Here is a 20805-nt window from a genome sequence, read left to right on the forward strand (position 1 = left end):
AATTTTTTAATGTTCCTATTGATGCCATTGGTTTTTATAATGATATATTCGTTAATGTTGATGAAAGAGAAGTTGCAGATGAAGAAATTAACGAAGATGGTGCTGCAAACTATTTAGAGGATTCATTGTACTAAACATTTACTAAATCATTTTTATTTCTATTATTATTATACAGATTTAAGTTTTTTATGTCTATAATTATATTATACAGATTTAAGTTTTTTATTGAAAAATGAAATTGTATGCTTAAGGGTAAACAAAATTTTATTATACAAAAATGTTTGTTTTTATATCATACTAGAATATTAGAATTATTTATGTAAGGATAGCTCTTATCTCTCTCCCCTTAGTTACATTATAATATATAGGTATATTCTAATAATATCAAACTCTAGGTACTATTTTAAGAACATTTTTGAATAATAAAAATTTATTATGAACGTCTTTTAAATTTTGATGTAGAAGATAGTACGTTTTGATAAAAATGTTTTCTTTTTTTACAAAATGTGCTAAATCCATTTTTCACATCAAAACGTGTTATTTACGGAAATAGCACGTTTTGATATACTACTCAATTTTGCTATTAGATTTATTATATTAATTAAAAGTAAAATGTTACTTTTGATAATTAGAACTTATAATATGCATTATACATTATATAGCAGTTCAATTTTTAAAACAATAGATTGAATATTTAATATCTAGTAAAAGAAAACCTTAAATCTACTTTCCTGAAAAATACAGTTTTTGGCATTAACACGTTTTGCAGTACCACCCTTCATTTACTCAATAAAGATGGCACTATAGTATGAAAACGTGAACGCTGGACTACTTGGACATTAACTATACTTTTGAATAAAGCAGATATAAAAAAAAACAAAGATTTGAATGTTAGATTTAAAAATGAAAGTGTGCAATGTCCAAATTACACATTGATTATTGATACATTTGTTTATAGTTAATCATGTTTTTCATTGATGCCCATGCAACTATAACTAGGTGGTATAATCCTTAAACACTATGATGACAACAGTTTGAGGTTTTTGAAAAAGAGAAATTTCTTTACGATTCTTTTTCTCGGCGTTTTCCCTGGGAAAATACTGCAAATTCAGACATGAATCACTCTTCTGAGTCGAATACAAAAAAAGTGGAGAAAATAATGATAATTATAATAAAATAAATCTTATTTATAAATATGCATCACAATATAATTTTTTTCTCGTCGCTTGATTATTTTTTTAGTACAAAAATGAAATAAATAGGAGCAGATTGTTCTGTAGGAATACAGCAATACATTTATATTATTTGAATATTATATATATTTATATTCATTTATAAATAATATGACATGTAAAAAATACAAATAGACACCGAGCCTTTGACTGGGGTGCCGTTATAAAAAAAAAATTACAAAAAATACGTAACACGTATAGGTGCCTACAGAATATGCTTACATCTAATTATTGCTTTTCGATACACTTTTCATGATAATCATAAACAGTTGTAAATCCACAACGACGTTACAAATATTTTATAATATATTGGGCCTATCTTTTATAAACACTAATATATATATATATTAATACATTGTAATAAAATTTGTTTCTACAATCTAACATTATTCAAATATGTGGTAATATAGTACCTATTTAATATAGGTATCTAGGTACGACGACGGCGTACTGATAATAATATAATATCCACTCCTAATAATAATAATATACCTACTTAAGTAATATGATATGATTGTCTCGGTTATATTATAAAGTAGTACCTATGTAGGTTTATATGATGTGTCTACCATAAAATACTAACTTAACTAGGTACCTACTAAAATATGTATTGTAATACTAATACAGGTAATGTTATAAATTTTAATTAATATTTAATATACCTATCTAATTACATTTCAATAATGTGCGTTATTTGTGTTGTGGAATCTAAACTTTTACGTATATATTATATTCAAAATCTCACAAAGTCTAAACAACAATTAAACGTTCTATAACATGAGTATGCCTTAGGCATTATATTCTATACTGTACAACACGAAATATAGGTATTATTTTATAAAATATGTAAAAAAAAAATTTATATAATAAACAAAAAACATTTTATACAATAATATAAAAAAAAGGTTTTAAGAATATGATATTTATGTACAATGTCAAACGAACGGCGTTTGACGACAACCTACAACTTTACGCCGACAGCGTGTCTATACGCATGTATAGACATGGACGAGAGCGGCGTAAAATTATCTAAAAACTGTTAAAGTTTATTGGACGGGGTTCACTGATCAAAGGTTTATTTCATCCTCTTCATAGCTCGCTAAATCTAACTTATACACTAATCGCGTATACCACGCTCTTAACTCGTACATAATATGTACATATACATAAAACACTACCGATTACCCTTACTCATAACTATCTACAACAAAGTCATATAATAGAATGTATATAATGGTTACAAAATAAAATACTTATATCTACCTCCTACATTATTAAAGAAAGGAAAAAACAATAACAATAACGAGAACGAGATTTAAGTACTTGGACCGCGATACGCGCGTCGTCGATAATACTGTGCGCAGTTCGTTTAAAAAACATAATAATATAACAGTTGAACGAATATTAAACACAAAAAAATGAAAAACTACAATTAACGCGTTATATATATAATGTGTGAGATGATTTTCCCAACACTTTATATCGAGATAAAAATATTGTATATACAACGAGATTTTCAAAATTGACATTATCCAACTAGACTACCTCTATAACGTTCTCGGAACGGTTTTCGGAATCTTTCAAACTACTAAACATATCACTCACAAAGGTCTAAACGCTACATTTCTCTCTCTCTCTATCTCTAAAAAAAATGCATTTATGTGAGCAAAATCAAAATAAATCTCTAAATATTATCAAGTACAATATATAAGTCACGTTTCTCAGATCAGTTTCCGTGGAACCGTACACCGAAATATCGTACGTGTAATGCGGATTGATGCCGTATCCTGCACGCGTAAACACAACGAATGAGAACCAAACGGCTTGTATTTCATCGCATTTCGAACCGAATGGTCAGAATAGAAATCGTTCGCACTCGTCGTATTCGTCGTGTTTACGGGAGACACGGTGTAAAACAACACGCAACAACTAGTTAGCCGGAAGTCAAAGATGGTAGATAATAATATCTAATATAGACTTTATAGTATTATTTATAATATCATCTATATTAATATAATCTATAATACCTATAATAACATTATAATAGATAATATTGTCTACACACCTTGGCTGGTATAATATTGATATGGGTAGTATACTCAGCGGCGTTTTGTTCCTTCGGGTGGCCGCCTCACTCCATCATTCGGGCGGTCTTTCCGTTCGTGTGCATCCGCCACCCGTCAAACACATAATATCCCAATCCGACACGTCGTATCGGCCACGGCGACTTACGGTTGGCCGAAACTCTGGCTCGGCTAGGGGGAGTACCGGTGGAGCAGGTCCACGTCGGTCGCGCCGTACATCTTCATCGTGGCCGTCGGTTTGCTCAGCACGGGCGACACTTTGCACAGCCCCAGGTTGTCGTAGCCGGTGAACTCCTGCGTCACGAGCGTGGCGTCCTCGCAGGGCAGCTTGTCGGTCGATGACGTGGACGACGACGAGACGGTCGTGCGGCTGGTCCGGTGGCCGGACGACGAGCTTGCCGACGACGTCTTCGGGGCGTCCGTCGTGTGCGCGGCCATCATAGTGGTCGCCGCCGCCGTCACCGTCCACGGCTTGTTGTCCACCGTCTCACTCACCGTGTTAACCGTGTTGTTCCTGAACTGCGCATGCGACAAAGACACAAACGGCCGTTATTAGAATACATTCGAGTACAGGATAATGATTATTGAGGTACGAGGAAAATATAAATGGTATTTAAATATAGGTTTACCGATTGGCCATTTCTTAATTTTGAATAAATATATATTTTAAAACTCACGACTTGACGAGAAATTATACATATTATTCATATCTAAGACAGTGAAGATTTTTAGAACTAGGTTTTTCACTCCACATAACAAACCTAAATTTTTGGATTTCAAAGTCATCAGAATACAGATAATACCATCCGGAACAGTTGATGCTGTTATGCTCTTAGTGATTGGGTGAAGTTAAGAGAGTATAACCAAAACAATTCCACAAATACCGAAAGATTTTAATTTATTGTTTATACAGAAATGTGCATAGTATATTATTTGTATGCCTTTGTTGGTTTTTACGGTTGTTAGTTGACTTGACTTTGTCCGAAGCCTTATAAAAATCGGTGTATACTGCTTCAAATATGGAACCTCATGGCTCATATTAATCGAAAGCATTTCAAGATAATTTCGATACATTTGTATTAGGGCACGTGTGGATCAGTTGGAATCGAATGTTTGGGTGAAATCTATATGCTGAGAAAGGCAAATATTATTTGATAATAATTATTGTATACAGAACTGTTTATCGAGTAAGAGCTTTCAATGTATTACAATATAATATTATATATAATGCAATTTAATTGTACACGGGAGGCGACGAGCAGTATATAGTTTTTTCATCCGAACGGATCTATATAGAAATGATTTCTACGGCTAAATATTTCGCAGACTGAAAAAACACCGCCTACGACTCTGGGCATTCTACAGTTTGTACACACATTACATATAATAATATATATACGTATGACATACATATTAATGAATTACATTTTATATTCCCATTCCCATACCTATACAACTGCAAGCGTTTCGAAATATTATTATTATTATCATTATACATATACTATACGCAATGTGTAAATATTATACGTTACATTGGCTTTTTTTGTTCATCGAAACGACGTATTATATTGCAAACACAACTCAATAATAACCGTAAACATCCCGATACGAGAGCATCAATACAATAATATATCATTATTTAAGTGAAACATATTATGTGTACGTTGACACATAATATGTTATAAAATATGTTTGATGATGTTTATTAAATAGTTTTGGCCGAGATAGGTTCAACGATATTTTCATCGTTATTGTTGCACTAAGTACTAACGTATATAATATATTACTAATATAGGTATAATAATATGTTTTTAAAAACTGTTCGTATATTGAAGTGTAACGACGAGATTCGATTGACGGCTAAAATAAATAATATGTATAAATTGTTGAGAGAACGAGACGTGATTTTTGATAACTATACTGTGTACAACATTAAAATTCTATTACATTTCCGATCGCGTCCTTCTAATCTCTAAGACTAAGACGTCATATTGTATGTAACCGAACACGACATTTTATAATTTCTTATAGGTAATATTATAATATGACTAATATTGTATTCCTGCATTGAAATGCATAAAACCTTGTAATCGTTATTAATATTACAGTTACCTATTATTATTTTACTCGTACCCGTAAATCGTAATACGCGCACGATTTTGATGGCATTATATTATATTGTTCGTTATTTTTTGCTATTGTCGTCGACGACGATATTGCGCTGTGGTGCTACATTCGCCTCAAGGCAAAACTGGAATTCTACTTAATTGTAATATTATTTTTCGAGAAGTTTCATTTTTCTTCGATCGATTCGTCGTTTGAAGCATTAAAAAATACGCCGCCGTGAAACTACAATAATTGCGATTTAACGACCACCCATTATCGGGAGAAGTCCTATATAGGTCCCATTCCGAGAGAGGAACGGAAGCTATATACCTACAGAGGCATATTATCCAGATATGCGTTACAAAAGACCATAAAAACACGATTACTGCAACACATAACACCTGCTGTATATGCATGCACTTCGTGATACTTCATAATATATAATACGTATATAGGTTCGAAATGTTCGAATGTATATATAATTACAACGATATATGCCTCCTCTCTGTGCAGGTATAATGATGTGAACGTCACGTCTCCCAGCCAAACACATATGTATTTTGAAACACGTAGTATTACCTGCACCGGACAGAATGAAAAACATTCCTATTATATGCGGTGCAGAGAAATATAGAATAATAACAACACGACACACCCTCCTCGAGCGTGTTGGTATATATTATATTTCAGAGGGAAAATAATGGGAGACAATAAAGATGGTTTTTTTACTTCATCACGTATAGGTATTCTCACTTCTCCATATACCTATCTACCTAGTGTCCTAGTACCTACCTACACGTTAATTTTTTTCACGGTACCTATATAAAATATAGTACGTAATAAATTCTATTGTATTTCGCTTTACCTTTAAGAAAGCCAATTTTTTTTTGAAATATGAATCTTTCGCTCCGCTCTTGAGCTTCGGTATCTTCCTCTCGCGTTTCCATATGAACACCAACATGACGGACATTAGGACGATTGCTACGACCACCAGCAACGTCAACCAAATTATCAACGATTTCAGGGTCTCCAACTCTTGTAGCACATCTGCACGCGTATCGGAAACCAATTTGCATTTTGTTATTAATTATATTCGAAAACGATTTGTATAAACGCTAAATTATAACTGCGTTTATCATAAATTTATAACTGTATAGGCAGTCGCTTACCTTGGATGTTACTATCCTTGACGTAATGCTTCACGTAGTCATGTATGTAATCTGCACAAAAAAAATTCAAAAACGATAAATTAATATACGGTTGCCTGTCGAATAAATCACATTTATACGGACGACTGCGAATCGTCGTCTGAGCAGTCGTCCTATATTCAAAACAAAGTATTTCATTTTACGCGCCTATTTCCCCCCTCCCCGGGACAGACGAGAGTGTCGTAATGATAGAGACATCATTATATAAGAAAAATTCAATTATCTTGCAGAATTTACAATTATTATTATTATTGGACATGTCCTCTGCGCCGCGGGTACTCGCGTATTCCGGGTACGAGTGTCAGATTTCGCCACGACCAGCATTATACCATCCGCCCGCCCAAAATCCGACTTAATAATATTATGATAATATTTTAAGCATCGTGTGTTATGAGAAATACTACAATAGGTAATAGTATGTAATATAAGTCATCACTCATCTATTCTGATACCTACAAACTTTTGGTATACATACACGGCAATTAGTAACGTTATATAGTCTAAATATATAATATATTACATAGAGACATAATATAGTATGATGTTATAGGAAGAATGATGGTGCTCAATACAGAAGTGGCGTGCACAAAAGTTACTAAACGTGCGGTATACCTACATCATAATATATAATATGTGTGACGTATACGGTCGAGTTAATAACGTGCTCAGACGCGGAGTGAAAAAAAACACGTACTTAAAACATAATAATATATATATATATATATACCTACAGACGATAAAATGAATTTGATAAAGCACGTTCTGCTACGGCAGTAGGTGTAAGGGTAAGTAGGAACATATAGAACACATATTCTTAAAAAACACGAAATTATGATAAATCCTAAGACCGCACAGACGTTTCAAACTTCTGAATGAAATATTCTATACTGCTTTGTGTCTATATGTGCTTGCGTTTGTTTGGCCGATTTAGAGCTTATAGTTGCCCCAGCAACACCCTTTCTCCAGTATATTATAATATGCGGTATGTGTATAATACATGGCATCACGACTTACTAACAGTCGACCCGATTGATTTCCCTACACATAAGTATATATACACGAAGACATCATCACTTCGGATATCCATGTACGATAAACACAGTACGTCAACTATTTCATACAGGTATGGGTCAACTACCTGAAATTGTACAGACATGATTATACTCGTACGACAACGGTCACGAGTCACAGCCTGAATAACTGGACATGTACCGCAAGTGTATTATATAGGAAGACGGCATTGTGATGGAATCAGGCGGGGGAATAAATTAAAGCATATAGTAGACCTAACGGGGTGGGTTTTTTCTTTCTTGTATCGTCCAAAATAAAAAAACACACCGACGCTGTATACATATAGTTATGATATATAATGTCTAGATACCTATGATATCAGATATAATATGCCGTCTATACGGACAGCCTGATGCCTGACACGACCTGCGAAATTTGACAAAACGTGAGTAAATTCGTAATACAAATAATTCCGGTTATTTCCTTTAAATATTATCAATATTGTTATAATCATTTTAATATATTTTTATAAGTTATTACTTAAATTTGGGTATCATTTTCCTATTATAATCCCCACCAGGTTTTATCCAGTTTCAAATTTACATATTTAGCTTGTACACGGCCTATAAAAGGGTTATATAAAAATATATAAAAATATATATAAAAATGTTGTATTATATGTGAAAGTACCTATAGGGCTAGATCACATGAGCTATGCACAACAAAGCTGTGTAAAAATTTTTTTTATAATTTCGGACACAATGAATCAACTCGTAACAACTTTATACAATATGGTAATAACATGCAGCTGTACACGTGTTGTGACTAAATAATTTAGACGTCGGAACCATAAAAGAAGAATAGCGGTGTATACATGTAGATTGTGTTAAAGTTGACAAAATGTTTGATTGACGCAGTCGCGAAATAATGAATTAAGATAATATAATAAAATATATCTGATAATTTGGTCGAAAAAATGTCAAAATATACGATTTGGTCAGTCCAAAATCATAAGAATGCAGTCGATCCGAGTAGTGAAATGTCATGAAAATTACGTGTTTTCTTCCGTCGATAGAGCATTATCATTATTCATAGGTAGTAAAGGAAAACACGTTTCGTCATCACAGATAAACGATATATATTACATTTTTTAATCGGCAACGGATTTCGAGAAACGTTCAAATTCTTTTCTTACTGGGTAGCTGATATCAGTATGCGAGTAATACTAGAAAAATCTAGTTTCCGGTATGTGTACCTATACCTACATGACTTTAATTTATTTGATAAGCATAGGCTTTATTTTTTACCTCATATCTGTAAATATTATTTTTTACTCGAGTCGTGTTACATGTCATAATTTACAAGTATAAGTATAACAAATACGATATTCTCAACGTGGGGCTAATGGGGTTATGTTGTATATTACATATTAGTCATATAGATAAATCATGGTGATAATTTTAGATAATATTATTAATTGTGTACAAAATTAAAACTTATTAGTTATTTCAAATTTCAGTTATTTGTTGGTAGGTTTATTGAAAACAATAAATTAACTAACTATAAAACAAGATTTATATTTTTCATTATACTGCAAAAAAATAACCTTTTATTTGGTTTAAGAGTATATAATAATGCATATTTTATAATAGTTTATGAAACTTGTTGTTTTGATTTATGGTAATGAATATAATGAATTAATTATTGATGTCGTCTAAAGTTGTATATCTAGAGTTCTTTGTGAAAATTATCACGAACATCCGAAAACAATTATGTAGTAGTGAATTCACGGTTCGCAGAATCGGAGTGAAAAATATTGCATGACTCAAAACGGACGTAGGACGTAGGTACACGGTACACCATATTTAAAAAATATACATAGAATAGTGTAAAATACATATTCTAATACTGAAAACCTTTAATAATTATTACAATTTTATAATTGAAATTAATATAATATTACATTTTTTTAGTGCATATCACCGCTAATCTTAACATTTTTCTTTATTCTTTTAGTTTCTCTCGTTGACAAGAAAACTTTATTTATATTTAGTTTCAAAAAATGTTTTCCTTTTATAAAGCTATAGCATTCTGTCGTGTCCTGAATTATTGTATAAGATTAAATTTTATACTGCACCTGCGAACACACGTACCAATAATACTTTCTACGCAGTCAAATGTTTGAACAAAATGTTGTCCTAAATAGCCCAATAAACAATATTTTAAATTATTGTAATAGTCAATAATTGAATAATTTTTATTTCTTCTTTAATAATATTAATTTTTTTAATTGCTTTTTACTTTGTTTGTAAATAGATTTATATAAAATATTTAAAATTTAATCTGCATGTGTTTGCCTACAGGGTGTATGAATTAAATAATATAGTATGCAGTTTATCTTTTAGTTTTAATTCACCGCAGACGGCAGTGACTTTTTTAGTACGAACCCTCACTTAAAAACAATTCTACGAAAATGACTGAAATATAAAAACTTCGTTATATTTTGCGACGAAGGAGTTCACGATGAAACATATTTATTACCGTTTATAAAATGCGTTACTATACTATATATGTATCACATATATTATAGACGAAATACACTTAAAAACAATTTTGTTGCAAAAAAAAAAATACACACACCTTCGATGATTATTGTGTATGGGTATTGGGTTGTGGGGAAAGTGTGTAGTGGTTAGTGCCTTGGCTAATGGTCAGAATATTCCATAAAATATAAGTCATACTACGCACACAGACACACGACATAAAGTATATAGAACCATAATGCACGAAAGGATAAAAGACCACCACCATGTTTTTAAAATCATATACGTTATAAACTTATAACCCAAATAAATAAATGGCGCATAAAATAGGAGTGCAGTTACAATAATCGTATTGACGAAAATTAATTCTAGTTGAGCAGACACATTATACTATTATTTATTGATGATATTACAAAGGCACCTAGGTATAATATAATATAATGTCGTTCAAAATAAAAATAAAACAAAATAAAACAAAAAACAGAACGGACAACAAATTAAAAACATAATATTATGCCGCTTTGACCACGATCGGGGTAATGAAAACGAAAATTAATAATCTCTGCACAGAAAATTTCGAGTCTTTATGACGACATACTCGTATTATCGATTCAACAGGCGCGGCGGAGTCATCATACCCGAAAAACGGGTTGAATTTTTTCACGGTGTCTACAATGGTATTGAGTTAATTCCAAGCGTGCGACGATGGGTTACCTCGGTATCCTACCAAAGAGTTTTTGATATATGAGAGCGCTCCTCTCCATATACTGACTATATAATATATGTATACAGTTGCGGGGGCATTTTAAGATTGAGTTGGACCTAGAACACTGTATACAGCCGCAGGTGCCATAAATCATTATTTATTACCCAACAGACAACAAATAACAATACTGCAGAGGTAGGTACCGAATTCTTCTCGGGATTGTTCCCCTCGAATCGTATTCCAAGGACATCGAAGAAAAAACAACAAAACTCTATAACAAAGCGGGACCACCGACCAATTTCGCTTCGCTACTAAATAAATATATATATATATATTATTATCATAGTATAATAGGTACACCTGTATAATATATGACTGCATGGTGCGAGGTCTGCGTCATACATACTCATACTATACATATACTAGTACTGATTTACGCACAGAATCCGGACTCGGGATTGTTATTTCTATTTTTTGTTTATTTGCTCGTATTATTATACGGTTTTAATTTAATAACAATTTAAAATATGAGTTTACAGCGCGTGTGTCATTACAATCGTTCGCGTATACGAATACTTGCAGGTAATACTATGGTCATCAAACGAATATGGCCGCTTATTGTCTTCTACCTGTGTTCAAATATTATATATACTATTATTATATAATAGAAAGGAGACCGTTTCAACACGAGCAGGACTCGTTGGTAACAAAAAACCTTAACCCGTCTTAAACGGACCATCGTTTAAAGAATGTGTTGTTTTCAATTTTTATTTACACCGCGATCACGTACATCGTCATTATCATCGGGCCCTATACACGCGTTGTTGACTAGATCGGCTCGTACCTATACGTCGTATACGCATATCACTAAAACAACTTTTAGAAAATAAAAATTATGTGTACAGAATATATGGTACAAGACGGAACGATTTGACAATGTATATTGAAGAGAGACATTTGAAAGCGCGCCCAACAAATCTTGTGAGGAACAGTATAAACCGTATGTACAATAAACATAATATCTCATGGTGCATAAACGGAATATAATATTATGATTATAATATACAGTAATCCAGGTACCTAAAAGTACATAGAAAGCGTCGTGCTGTATATTGACGGGGTCGACCGCAGGACTAATGAATATTCGCAGAAACGAGGTAGTTGTTGAAAGTAATGTTACACATGCGTGTGGTTAAATACGGCGAATATTATAGACGATGTTCCTGAGTAGAAAGTCGGTGCGAAAGAAATAAGGTCCTCCCCTCGCGCGCGCCATCGTCTATTCGTCGCAAGTGGGTTTTTAATTTGTTCCTTCTCCGAGAAAGAACGCGACGTTTGGCGGTTGACCTCGCTCGCAGAAACGACTGCTGCGGTCGGCCAGCGAATAATTATAATAATACATAACAGTAAGTTTAACAACACTATAACGCAGCAATTTATAATTCATATTGTATTATGTATAATATAATATTATAAAGCATATATAATAGTAATTATCTAAGTTGTTATTGGTCTTGGATTTATAAAGATGAAGGTATTGCAATATAATGATATTTTCCTAATAAATATTTACTAAAAAAACTTGAAGTTTGGTACATATTATATACATTAGAAGTCCTCGATTATATGAATTTCCTATTCATTGAGTAAATTCTTTTAATACGCTCAATTTTCCATTATAGCTGAGGATAAAATGGTTTAACAATAGCATTAACGGGTATTGGGAACGTAAAATTTAGGTATACTCATATTAGTCGTAGGTAGATTAGGTATACGGTCAGAAACTCTCGTACCTATCATTATGTAATACGTAACAGTTCAACAGTTGCATTCGAAAATTGAAGATTCGAAGAAAATAGTACACTTTTTTAAAATAAATACCACGTATGTGAGTAGCTCCCACGTAAAAAAACGACGAGTAAGTCTAATGAACGAGATCAAATTATAGGGCTCTATATACCTAGATGATACATACCTTGACACTGTTGTTGGCATATTTTGATGTCAAAGTTGTGCGAAGTCTCGTTGCAGTACGAATGGCACGGGTAGCACTGGAGATCGTGGGCCTGGCACATGTGGTACTCGGGGCACTCCTTCTCGCCACACGGCTTCCTAAGCGACAAGCCCGCCATGACGACTGACTACCTACTGAAATCGGAAAATCACTGTAAGTCCGATAATGTGATGAAACAACGGTGATCGTATCACGAGTATTAAAGATGGGTTGGTACAAAAATCGTATCGTTGTCGTCGCGATCGTCGCTGGAGGTCGGAAGTCGTGCGCGGCCGAGTGCCGACTGCCGAACCGACGACGGCTGCTGGCGGGAACCAACGCTTTTGGCGCGCTCCGACCGTACCTCAGCCGCCGCCACAGCCGACCAACCGGTTTAGCCGCGTCGCGAAATCGTTACAACAAAAAAATTTACAATAATATTATCGTGGATTTGCTCACCTAACGTCCTACTGCTGCTCTGGTCAATGACGGCGGCTGCGGAACCGCGGTGCCGTGGAGGTAATCTGTAGTCGGATGGAACCCGCCAAAGGCCCGCCGAACCATAATATTATTATTAATATTATATCGTCGTGCGATACGAGCGGCAGCGACAGCGGCGTAGCAGTTGTAGAGGAATGTTTTCGCGTGTGTATACACACCACGGCCGCTACACTCGGTACTCCCCCACCGGCAGCGGGTGTTCCGCCGCCGCTCACCGGGCAACCTGCGCAGGTATACACACACGCGACGCGGCCGAGTGACTCACCTTTTTCCCGAGTCGACGTTGTCGTTACTGTTGCGCACCGCCTCACCACCACAACCACCGCCAACAATTACTCCACCACCACCGCCGCCGCCACCGCCGCATCCGTTCGCTTTCTGCGCCCCCACTGTCGTTGGTACCTGTCCATCGTGACGCGCACCACACCTGTAACGACCGAAGACCGGTTTTCGGTGCGGCGGCGGCAGTGACGGTCCGCGATGTTGCCAAGCGGCTCGCTCCGCTCCGGTCTTTTACTCTTTTGTTTCGTTATTTTTTTATCCGTTAACCACGAAACAATCGTTACAAAATACATTTTTCGGCGTCACTCGAAATCGCCAATCGGGCGACGAGAACCATCAACGTTTTCACGTTAAAAGTCTGCTACAAGATATGTTTTTCAGACTAATTTCGGACACACAATACACTAAGTATTAGGCGTTAGATATATTTTCCATAGTGATTGTCGGGGTCGGGGTGGACTGGCCCAGGGTTATATCGTCCAAGTTGCGCCCCGGGCTCTTTTAACCACTGTCGAGCCATTATTCTTAAATTTAACTCTAATTGTAATGTATGGAACTCTTTCCCTATTTTAGGAAGTTAAAACAAAAATACTGGCCCCTAATCAATTTCGCACCTTGGACCAAAAATAGCCAGTCCGTCCCCATTTAACGTGCTATAAAAAAAAATTAACAATATTGAAACGATTTTGAAAATATCGGATTTGTCATTGAACATTTAACTTAATAATATAATGGCTTAAATAATATAAATACAAAAAATTAAGATGTTCGCTTATCCTGCAGATTTTATCTTCAATCCGAAAAATTACACGACGAGCCACATTATCGCGCTGTAATACATTATTAATTGATAACAAAATGTGTTATGCGAAGGCAGGATGAACACGTAACTACACTACATAACGTTATGGTGTGTTTTGACGCGTTACGTCGTCAAGGCTACCTCGTCGGTTCCAGAAAGTCTAACGCCGATTTTATTATTATTATAATATACCGATCGGCGACCCGGACTGCTTCCGCGGAGTGGTTCGTGTGTAAGAAATGCGGTACATATGCGCGTGTGCCGCTACCGTCTTATCAGCATTATAAGTCACATAAGGAACAAATAAAAAATCGGTAATTTGTCACACGCACATAGTATTAAAAAATGCGTAAGTACTTAAAATAACTAAGTATAAGCCTTAAATGCTTGAGTTATAAGCTCAAAGATGTTTTATAAATTTCTAAACGAGTAAAAAAAAATAAAATAAGTACCGGGGAATTCGCTCTGCTGTATAGTAGATATTGAGTGTTCCCTGTCATCCAGTATTTATTGAAATGGGAAGTGTTACATTTGAATTCAATGATAAATCATATTTATTTTTTTTTCGTATGGTACTATGTCCAGGAGTAGGACGCCCATTTGGCAGAATTTTGATTGGGCATCCGTAGGTTTCTGCCATGTCTAGTTGGGGGATGGCGGCCTCTCTCTCCAGACAGGTGCCTGCCCGGAGAAAAGTGCCCACCGTGACCGAGGTTCGAACCGGCGACGGCGCAAGTTGCAACCGACGCCTTAGTCTACTTGGCGACTCCGTCCCCCATTAATAGTAATAATTTTTTTGATAAGTACTAATGAAAAACGATTCTACATGGCGGAGACGGTCTGTTACTCGGTTAGCCCATCTGCCCATGTAGGGTTAAGGCACCCGGTACCAATGTCATTTTATCTACGAAAATGCACTTTACTGGAATAATTATCTTGTCCTGTAGAATCAACGAAATTTGATCATTTTTTTAAAACTAATAGAGGGTATAATAATATAATATTCTACTATGGTTGCATTGAACTCAGTATTTTAAATATGTAAAAATAATAAAATAGTAATAAATATTTTTAATGTATGTATTTTCAATATTGTAATCTTAAACATTATAATGTCTTTAAAAATACAATTTTAAGCTTTTGTTGCAAATTATTTTATATAACCTTAGGTGGTAGTATAAAAAATGTTATACATTTTTAAATACAAAATAACTTTTAAATTGTCATTATATGAACAATTTCATAAAAATTTTAAATTTTAAACGCTTATAAACAATAATTGTAACTGTATTTTTCATATTTTTGAATTAAATTATGGACAATTTTAATTTTCAAGCTTTTTTACTAGACGAATCGTATCATACATTAATCGAAAAAAACTATCCATAAAAAGCACAAAAAGAGCCAAAATATTTTGAATATTATACCATGTCTATAATAAGAGCTAATAATGCTAAATACAAGCATTCGGTTTTGTTAATTCTCGCTTTTTCATACATTTTTTTGTTTTTTTTTTTCAATTAAAAGTACTGGAATTTACCTTAATGCTAAAGTATGAACTAGTTTTGCAACCAATTTGTTACTAGGAACTGCCGTCAAAGTTAAACATTTTTGTACTGCTCCAAAAGGTAATGACTTACAGAAAAAAACACATCTTCGTAAAACTAATACATTCATCGCTCCGCTCAGAATCTAAAAGCGGTCAAGTAGGTATAACCGCTCTGCTGTATAATTATAGATGTCAAGTGCACGGCGCCCCTTGTCATTGAGTAGGTCACTGTAATGGATTTGTTAAACTTGAATTCAATGATAAATAATATTGTATACGATGGAAAAAATTCTAATCGGGTGCGACCTGACAGATTAACACGTACATCTACAAAATAACTCATGATTTTGACGAATTTTGTCAACATTTAAACTTCAAAGTGTTCAAACGCTAATAAAATAAATTATAATTATACGTTTTTGATACACACTGAAAGAAAACTTGTGATGAATCTTGTACTACATTTTCAAACTTGAAAATAAGAGTTTTATCAATCATACCTAAGTCTATTAAAAAAAAATTAGAACAATTTTGAAAATGTCATCATGTCCTAAAAATGCACAAATAAACAATTTTTTTTTTTAAATGCCAAGTCTACGATTATTCGTTTTTGAATCAGAACAAAAACCATTATCAACAAAATTATTTCAAAAATTGGCTTAAACATTTTTTTTTTGACAATTAGTTTAATTTTTGAAACAAAAATTGGCTACAATATAGTAGCCGCTCAGTATAAAAAATTATAAGTGGATGTGATTGATAAAAAATAAAAATTTTCGCAACTCAAATGCAATTGAAATCATACATATTATAGTATAAAGGTAATATCTAGAATGAGATTTCTCTAGCATTACCTATTATAGGTATAATAGTATAATACTTTCATATAAATAATTGATAAAATTTGAACGTTTTGAGAAATTTGTTGATGATATACTATATATTATTTTATTGTTAAATAATTCTTTATCTGTGAAAACGAAACTTTTGGTCTTGTACCTATACTATATGACTTTACGGACTAGGAATATAATGTTTCAACTGCAGTAAAACACGCAGTTTTCATGTTATTCCACTACCGTGGATCAAAAAAGTTATCACGATGTACTAACCAAATCGTCTAAGTTCAATATCAAAATTTTTCCAATCAATAACCAAATATATTATGTATTATATATTTATACGTATTAGTGTATTTGTTACTATTGATTAATACTAGTATATTTATAATCAATGGTATTACATATGTTTGTATCATTATTATTGTAGCAAAACGTCAATGAAGTATTTTCGACTTAAAATTCAAATACTTAAACACAAAATTATTAGCACAATTATTTTGTGAATCTGTCACAGCACGTCACCAAGTGTACAGAAATATGCAAGTTACCTAACCTCACCGTTACGAGATGAAAATCATAGTGTCTGCGATTATTGAAAGCATAAAAAAAAATAATATAAATAATAAAAAACATAAATCATTATTGTAAAAATGAATATCATTACAATAAACATGGATCGCTCCGCGCAAGATCATAAACGTTGTAGTCCCTCTCTTCGGTTCCCATATTCCACGGTATACCTAAACACTGAAGTATTAATTGCTTATAGTTTACCAATTCAAAACTAGCATTTAAAACATAAAATAAACGCATGTAGTGCCTACTGTTTTATTACTTCTCTGATTCTCTGAACAAAAACTTTATATATACATGTTCCATATATTGTATAAGTATATATTATATTCAGACTGGAAGGTATATCGTACGTTATTATTAACGACATCATATTAAAATGTTATAATACATTGTTTCTTACTACAATTGTACATAAACAGATTTTTGATGTTTTGACTAATCGATTCATTTTACGTCGTATACCTACCTACTGTTAAAAAAAATAATTCACTATTAGCTTTGCATAAAATAATGAACATTACTGAGTACCTATTTATATATAGGTATATAGGCACGGGCGTACGACAAGTAAATATATTTTGCTATTTGATATATCGGGTACGATACGCTCTACATAATAATGACTATAAAACACTAACTGCATTAATATTGTCTTATGAGTAAATTAAAACGATATACTATGAGACAAAACGTGACAAATTTAAAAAATGTGCAATCGGTATTAAAAATAAATTAATATTCAATAGAAATTAGATTAGGTTAATGGTAACGTATGAATGGTCAGTATCCGTATTAACATAATACATATAATAAACGATTGTCGCATATAATGACTAATGAACATAGAGTATTATACATAGCTTATGTCGAGTGTATAGGTATGGTAAATCAATGCACAAATGCACAATGAATGATAAAATATAGTTTATGAATCATAACTTAAACAAAAATAAGCTCATTGACAACTGACCACATAATATTATATTAAATGTCATGCGACTAACTTTTCAGTTGGCGCAGTTTAATATAATATACACAGTACACACTAAGTATTTTGTGTTCCGAAGTATTTCCTATACGTCTTAACGTTTTTCGTTAGAAAACAAAAATTATAAAAAGTTGTGTAACTTATAATCAACAATAGTTATTTTTGACAGTGAAATATTTTTACCTGACCAGACTTAACGACACCTAGCAATAATAGTCATATGTAACTTATAAGTTATAATTATTATATTAACTACATTAATATATTCTATACAATAAGATGCTATTGCAGTAATAAATTATTCATTATAAATCATTTAATAATTATGTTAAGTTCATATATGTAAACGATTTAATTATAACCAATTCCTAGTAATTTGCTTTTACATTTAATGTTTCTACTATTATGTAGGTAAACCTGATCTAATTGTTGAATATGTTTTTAACTACCTACCTAGTATACCTAGAAAATAAATACCTACTGAAGTGTGAAAATAATAATAACTAATAATTATTATAATGTTTCTGAGTATATTTAACTTTGTAACTTGTCTTTGTACAAGTCGTTTAGTAGATAGCATTGTAACATTCTTCTGAGAAGACTGCTATACAAGTGGTATATCGCAATGGACAATGTGTCTATAATGTAATCCATTAAAATTACGAAATTTTTGGTTTCAGACCGGTTCCGTTGAGTACATATTTTCCGAGCGTTGGAGAAAAATTGCAGTAGATCATATATTTATCCGCATTGTAGTAATATAAACCTTAACTAGATGCTATGCTAAAACACATTGACACGATATGACCCATGGCATGTATTTAACCAGAAAAATAACTGTAATATCCTCATTCCTCAGTGGCATAATTACGGCGGTGAACGATGGTGCACGGAATCCCCTGATATAGCAGATGTAAAATTATGCTTTTGCACAATTGCACCTGGTTGAAGTCGACCCTCCGTCCCTTTAAAATATAACATAATTATTTCGTTGATTTGTTGAAATTTTTTAATAAGAGATGACACAACTAAACAAATAAATTTAAATGATGTTTTGTAATAATTTTGTTATTACTTATCAATTATTGTAACAATCTCACAATGACATTATCATAGGCTGTAGAGACTAAATTTTAATAAAATAACATTTTTTTTATACATAAATACAAATTATTCTTTTATACAAATACACAGACATACCTACCTATTATATGCTTAGACAATAGGGAATTGGATATTTGTATGTTATCAAATATAAAAAGATAGCGTACGAGAGGAAAATGATTTGCTGCAAATGACTTAATTTACCATCATGATAATTGGAGAAACGAAAGTTTTGAACCTCCTGAAATTTAAAGGAATGACTCCAACGCATATAGTATAATGCATTATTTTGGTATTCATGTATTATCATATTATATTACTAGATAGGATAATAATAACACATACTACTACATATTTCCTACAATTCCTAAACTTAAAGCTTTATGTACAATAATTATATAATGAGAAAATTAATATGTAAAAGGAACCACCTGGTTATCAAAATTAAAAAATGGTATTTAAATCATCGAGAATTCAATTTTAAAATTAAAATGGGAAGGGGGACATGGGCGCCCACAGGCAAATGCGTTTTAAGGTATCTAATAAAAAAAATGTATAAAAAAATCAAATGGGATTCTATTTTAAAAATAAATATGGGAAGGGCCAACAGACAAAAGCGTTTTGAAAATCAAAAAAAATTAAAAATATGAAATAATTTGCTTTAAAAACAAGCATTAAAGACTGCAGTCTATAATATCAGTATTCCTAAACTCATAGCGTTTTTAAAAAAATTATATCATGAGAAAATGAATATGTATAAGGAACCAGCAGGATTACAAAATTTAAAAATGATATTAAATAGTCATCGAGAATTCAATTTTAAAAATAAAAATGGGAAGGGGGCATGGCCGCACAAGGGCAAAAAAATTTTGAGCATGAAAAAAGAAAAAAATATATAAAAAATTAAATAGGATTCAATTTTTAAAATAAAAAGTGAACGGGGGGCATGGGCGCCCGCAGGCCAATGCGTTTAGAGAATCCAAAAAAATAAAATTATGAAATTTTTGTATCAAAAACAAACATTATAGGCTGCAGTCTATTATATCAGTATTCCTAAACTCATAACTTAATTTACAATAACTAAATGCTGGATGTAAAAATTTAAAAATGGTATTTAAAATTCATCGAGAATTCAATTTTAAAAATATAAATATGAAGGGGATCATGGGCGCCAGCAAACAAATGAGTTTTGAGAATCAAAAATATAAAAATATGAACATTTTGCATTAATAACAAACATAAAAGACTGCAGTCTATAATATCAGTATTCCTAAACTT

General features: G+C 32.7%; 1 protein-coding gene across 3 annotated transcripts; it reads right to left on the reverse strand.

Annotated features, from left to right (window-relative positions):
* Nucleotides 1-1299: 1299 nt before the first annotated feature.
* LOC111032848 (protein grindelwald) lies at nt 1300-13666 on the reverse strand. 3 transcript variants are annotated; one of them, XM_022313312.1, is made up of 5 exons: nt 13343-13666; nt 12866-13035; nt 6592-6642; nt 6288-6469; nt 1300-3835 (listed from the first exon to the last, which is right to left on the reverse strand). In XM_022313312.1, the coding sequence occupies exons 2-5, from the start codon at nt 13020-13022 to the stop codon at nt 3488-3490; spliced, it is 738 nt and encodes a 245-aa protein (XP_022169004.1). In that variant the 5' UTR covers nt 13023-13035; nt 13343-13666; the 3' UTR covers nt 1300-3487. The 3 variants fall into 3 exon arrangements, with proteins under 3 accessions (XP_022169004.1, XP_022169002.1, XP_022169003.1); XM_022313310.1 differs by having other exon boundaries at nt 12866-13038; nt 13343-13665; XM_022313311.1 differs by lacking the exon at nt 13343-13666 and having other exon boundaries at nt 12866-13256.
* Nucleotides 13667-20805: the final 7139 nt, after the last annotated feature.

Source organism: Myzus persicae, unplaced genomic scaffold (genome assembly GCF_001856785.1).
Source record: "Myzus persicae strain clone G006 unplaced genomic scaffold, MPER_G0061.0, whole genome shotgun sequence".
NCBI classification, from domain to species: Eukaryota; Metazoa; Arthropoda; class Insecta; order Hemiptera; family Aphididae; genus Myzus; species Myzus persicae.